A 6,000-nucleotide genomic window follows, 5' to 3' on the forward strand; every position below is an offset into this window, starting at 1 on the left:
ATGCTCTAGACAAATTAAATAATTTGTTATTGTTTTCAAGTTATTTTCTGGAGTGTAGTAAAATAATGTATGGGATTAAGTTTTCTCGTTTATCAGGCCTAATTAAGAGATTATAATAATTTTTATTTGAATCTTACTTTATACCAAGTTGAACCGCGCTTTAAGTGGCAAGATTTCGAACTTTTTCAAGGTGAAAAAGTATGGCTGCAACGCAGTGGCAGATATGTGTTGGTATTCAAAGATCGACGAGATTTGAAAATGAGTTCAGTTTCACTCACCTCTTGCGTTGTGTGTGGTCTTACCGAAAATCTGCTGAGGTGTTCTAGGTGTAAGTCAATTTATTATTGTTCAAAGGTACACCAGAAGCAGGACTGGAAAAGGCATAAAGTTATATGTCAGAAAACTGACGGTGCCCAATTAAATGGTGAAAATAAGTTTGTAAACATTGTAGCTGATCAAAACAGAAACAATGCTATAACGTACGAGGGTAGTTCTGAGACAGAAATTTTAAGTACTCAGGCTGAAAGTTTATCGCCTATCCTGGAGCTGGACTTTAGGAAGGACAGGTCTTCTACGGAAAAGACCTTAAAATCGGTAACAACCGCTATGCCAATTAGTGGTGAAAATATCGTCCATCCTCGCAAATCTAATGTGAGGGATTTTCCCGAAATATTGCTAAACAACTCGCCACCCTTTTTACATATTAATCAGGATGACGTTATAGACGAAATATGCAGAAATGTTATAAGAGACATGGATGATTATGGTGTTTGTGTGGTGGACAATTTTCTTGGTGAAGAGCGTGGTAGAGCTGTTCTTGGTGAAGTTATAGCAATGCACACAAAGGGAGTGTTTAGGGACGGTCAGTTAGTGTCAAGTAGAGGAAGAAAAGGTGATTTAAAAACCATCCGAGGAGATCAAATAACATGGATTGATGGACGTGAAAAATACTGTAAAAATATTGGACATCTTATTAGTCAGGTTGATGCTGTTATTATGAGGGCAAATAAGATGAGGAATAATGGAAAGTTAGGACAATTTACAATAAATGGCAGGACAAAGGTAAGTTCTGTTTAATAGCTTTTCTTTCCTAAATTTTATAAAACTGTATGTAATATTATTTAATTTTTTGTAATCATAATCTATTTTAAGTCATTTTATAACAACGCTTGCTGTAAACAGCAGTTGCAGTAAAGTATTAATGTAGATTAAAGTTTTTAAAGCACCTTGCTATTAATTATTGTTATCCCACTCAAGGAAGAAATACTTTAGCATAATTAAAAGTTGTTTTCTAATGCTAAAATACAAGTACTTTCAATGGAAATGTTTATTTGTACGAGGTATGCAACCTATGTATAATAAGCACAAATTGCTGTTTTATTTGTATTGTACAAACAGTGTCAATTACCGCAAAAATGTACTTGTGTTCTGTTTAAGTTCTTTATTATTTGTGCTCTTAATAATGGATTAATAATTTTACTACGACAAACAGGTAAAATCAATATAAATTCTCATTTTAAGACAATTTTCTTTATTTATTTGCCTATTTGTATGTTTTTAAATTGATGTGCGTGTTTTATTATTAATATGGTTCTGTAAATATTTATTATTATAAAAGAACTCAAAATTCTTTGTAGGTAGCTGATGTACATTGCAAAATTGTGGAAAATTGATTTATTAATACAATACAGATTTTAAAGTTTTATTTGTAAACATTTCGCTTATCGTCTATTGGCAAACGTATTTTGCCAATTTCTTTTCAGAGCCATCTGCCCGGGGCATGCAAACCGTCACGTAGGCAAGTCGAGGTATTTTACCCATGCGCATACTTACAGTGGTACACAATTGTATTTGAATGCCTCTTTCTTAACTTACGACGATTTGGTGGCGTGAAGCCCTAAATTAATGCAATTAATTTAATTAAATGTGTATTGTACGTGCTTTTGAAAAAGTTTTCAGGGCTGATTTAAAACATACACACACACACACACATACATGCTGCAATGCGGAAGCCTTGCTTTCACACTGCCAAGTTTTTCCTATTAACAAATTGTTATTATTATAGTTGAGGTTGTTGAACAAAATTCACCGGAATGTTAAAAACATAATCGCAAAAGAAAGAAAAGATTGTTATTAGAATATAAAGAATTAGTAGTATTAGTAAATCTTCTATTGTTTGTAAAATTGAAAACAAAAAATACTTAGGTACGTTAGATAATATCTGCGTTTTAATGTTATATCAATTTACATTAAAAAAAATAAATATTTAAATTATTATCAAACATTGTGCAGTTATGAGTGACCTTATGATTAAACAGATAACTGTGCTCAATATAGAACAGCATAAATCACTCGGTAAGGGCTAATGAACTTAAATATCGCCTTGTTTTAAAAAAAGGTACTTATTCGCAGTTTATTAAATAATTCAAATTGCTCATGAAACTAACACAAGTCGCATTTCTCCTATATGAATTAAAACGTACGACCTTGCGTACGTATATTTTATCTCGCGTGCAAATAATGATACTAAAGAGTAAATTTTGCGTAAATTGTAAATGCATTTAAGTGTGTAGGCATTTTATGATGCAACTACCAATATTATTTCAAATTGTATTGATAAATGCACCTATTTAGTATGTATAATAAATTTTAGTATATCCAACAACAGATTTTTTTAATAACTATTAATTCAAATATTTTGCACTAAAGAACCACTAATCACCAACTTTTAGTTGAGCTAGGATTTGCAATAGTTTTAAGGCAGAGTGTATGGTACAAATTCGTTAAAACATAAAATTTAAAGCCTCAAGCATATTTATAAAAATTTTTTTTTATACCATGTCGAACTTTTTGAAAGATGATGCGGCCCTTTGATGATTGCATGTAGTAGGATATCTTTGTTAAAGATACACTAAATGTAACAAGGCAATGGAAATCAGATAAGAATTGCAGATTATTTTTATTTGTGTATATGTGTTTAGGAGCGTACGTGCGACGCTGATAAAAATATTGTTATATTTACATTTTCACCTTTATGACCTCTAAAATTTCGCGACTACGTGTTAACCAGTGACGATTTGTCACGTTGCCTTGACATTTCCACGAATCACGAATGCGATTTTTATGCATGGAGCAATAAAAGAAAAAAGAAATGCCGCAAAAAAAGTCCACGATCAATGTGAAAAGTGCAACTGCAATCGATAGTGGTTTAGGATATTTGCATTTAAATGCGAATGTTTTGAATGAAACGACAAAATCGAGCTACCGAGGACCATACTCGGTTTTGTAAAGGTCACAGCTAAACCTTCGCTTATAGAAACAAAAATCCATCCGCCTTAAAAGTCAATATTTTGCCGTTACTATTATTGCGTAAATCCCCGATGTATTTGGTACTTTCCTAGTAATATCAGTTCGAGATTCACTTTACAATTAGATTAGGTATACATTTCATTGTTATAGGGGTTGAGATAGAAAGGGCTCCGTTTTGTATGATGATACCCCACTCTAATCTATTATTTCACAAAACGGTCACTCATATTTCAATAAAAATAAAAAGTACTTTTAAAAATTCTACAGCTGGGTCAACGAATCCATTTTATCTTCTTTTGATACGAAAAAAAAACGCTGTTTATATCGCAAATTGTATAATATTTATGTAAACAATATTTAATATATTGTTATAAGTTCGTGAATGCTGAATACTTTTTCAGTAGATTTCCTTGAAAATGATTATTTTGATTAGTTAATCTACTCACTACAAATTTTTAAATTATTGTACGATTCCTTAACATGCATCTCTATCAGTCAATGTTATGATTGACTCACAAATCTATTTAACACGAGCTACATTTCATAATGAAATATATAAATAATGAAACACATTTCATAAGTACAAGTAAAATCTGTTTTATTCACACGGTTGTAACTAGATTTGTGCGTTATTATTTATAATTATTCCCTTCATTAATTCCTGTGAAAATTTTTGCATAAATTTAGAGTTAACTATGCGCAGATGTGGCTACAAAATATAAAGATTATATTGACCTCTAACCGTAATAGATGATTTAAATGTGGACAACTCAACATGGCTTTTTGCACGTATCATTTTTATGTTTAGTAAAAAATTTTGTAATACTTTTTGCCGTGGGCAACAGGAAGCATTTTTATTTGAAATTGCAAATAATTATTGCCCAATTTAGTAGTTGATTATACAGCGTGTTTCTATGTTATTAACTATTTTGTAGGACAAAAATATGTAGTATAAAAGTATAAGTAGTTACATAAAAGTTCAAGTGAAGTTTTTAATTATTTTTAAATGGCGCACTAATTACCCTTATTACATGACTGATGAGAAAAAACTGTTCGATAATTCGTTGAATTGTTTTTTTTTTAATCTGATACCCAACGTCAATCAAAAATCATGATAGGAATTCGAAAAATTTTTAATGNATTTTTTTTAAATGCAATTGGTCATTAATTTAGAAAAAAAAGGTAAAAATACAATTACGTACGCGTTTCAATGCAATTTAATTATTTTTAGTAGATTGTAGGTTGTAATTATTATTAAACCACATTTTTTTCGTCTGAGACTGCTGTTATTATTATTATTATTTTAAAAATTACAAAGTTGTTTCAATTGAATTGTTCTTTAATTCGATATGTGACATGAACGTATCGGCAATGAAATGTATATTTCTACTAGGAAAGTAATGTACATGACAAATACGTGTAAGAAATTTATTAACAAAATTTCACTTTTCACTAAACAAAAAAAATTTACACAATGATACTAACAGTTTACTCTTTTGAGATGAATTAATCACGTAATATATTTTTAATGTGTATAATATTTTGTATTATAATAATCCTCGAAATCGACGAAAAATCGTACTATTTTTTTAATAATAAATATGCAATTGTTATTGGTAAATTTTAAAATGTACTTACGATTAGTTATTTAATATACAGTTAATTGGGCTTTTCCTTTACAGGCAATGGTGGCCTGCTATCCTGGATCTGGATCCCATTATGTTAAGCATGTGGACAATCCAAACAGAGATGGACGCTGCATAACATCAATTTATTATTTAAACATTAATTGGGACGTAAAACGAAATGGGGGATTGTTACGGATATTTCCCGAAGGTTGGCGGGAAGACAAAGTAAGATAAATTACTTTTTCGTTTTATCCTAAAAGGGTAGGTTACAATTTAAAAAAACAAAAGTTAAATTACCTAATTTATAAAATTTCATTTAATCTGATTTAATTTGTTTTCTTAAAATCAAAATAATATATGTACGTATATACTATGTATTTTTAATTATCATTGCGTTAAGTTTTATAAATCGTAGGCTTTTTTATTTTGTATGTAATTGTTCGGTAATAAATTACACACAATTATTTGTTATCAAAGATAAAGTGTACGTGTACATTCTAATGTTTATGAATGTCTCGAAAAAGGTATTTTTTTCTGATAATTCAAATCAACAAAAGCGACTGAATGGAATGTTATTTTAAAAAGAGTTAAGCACGTAGTGATAAATATGATAATATATAATCAACCTTAAGTAGTTTTCATGAAAAAAAAAGTTTTTATTATTAAACGTTTCTTTTTTTGCAAAAAGAAAAGGTGTTATTAAGAATCTACCACATATGCTATTATTATTATATAAACTATAAATGTGGAGTATTCCTAAAATTAAAACTTTTTACGTTTACATAAAATAGTAGCGAATTGAAAATTGAAATCTAATGATACAAAAGCGGACGTAAAAAGTATAAAATTACCAATATTATGATAACCTTTAGCATTGTAATTGATTAAACTATTATTGACGCGATTAAAATTGAAATAATGTAAAAATATTTTTGTTTTAATTGAATTTCATTTAGTTTTCGAAAATAGCAGTGTTTACAGCATATTCATGGGTTATATTGAAAAATTGAGGAGAATCAAAAAGCACCTTCTATTTATTTTTTTTGTTTAACCAAAAAAAAAA

At 29.3% G+C, this 6,000-nt stretch overlaps 2 protein-coding genes across 2 annotated transcripts in view; one reads left to right on the forward strand and one right to left on the reverse strand.

Moving 5' to 3' along the window:
• The window catches only part of LOC108738933 (zinc finger protein 608), a 51,900-nt gene that overhangs the window by 558 nt on the left and 45,342 nt on the right, over window positions 1-6,000 (reverse strand). The gene's annotated exons all lie outside the window — the stretch shown is intronic.
• LOC108738942 (egl nine homolog 1) overlaps window positions 259-6,000 on the forward strand; it is a 9,412-nt gene continuing 3,670 nt past the window's right edge. Inside the window, exons 1-2 of the mRNA XM_018472571.2 lie at window positions 259-1,062; window positions 4,992-5,162. Coding sequence (XP_018328073.1) covers window positions 259-1,062; window positions 4,992-5,162 — 975 coding nt within the window. The remainder of the gene's footprint in view (window positions 1,063-4,991; window positions 5,163-6,000) is intronic.

This window comes from Agrilus planipennis, unplaced genomic scaffold (genome assembly GCF_000699045.2).
Source record: "Agrilus planipennis isolate EAB-ADULT unplaced genomic scaffold, Apla_2.0 scaffold25, whole genome shotgun sequence".
NCBI lineage: Eukaryota > Metazoa > Arthropoda > Insecta > Coleoptera > Buprestidae > Agrilus > Agrilus planipennis.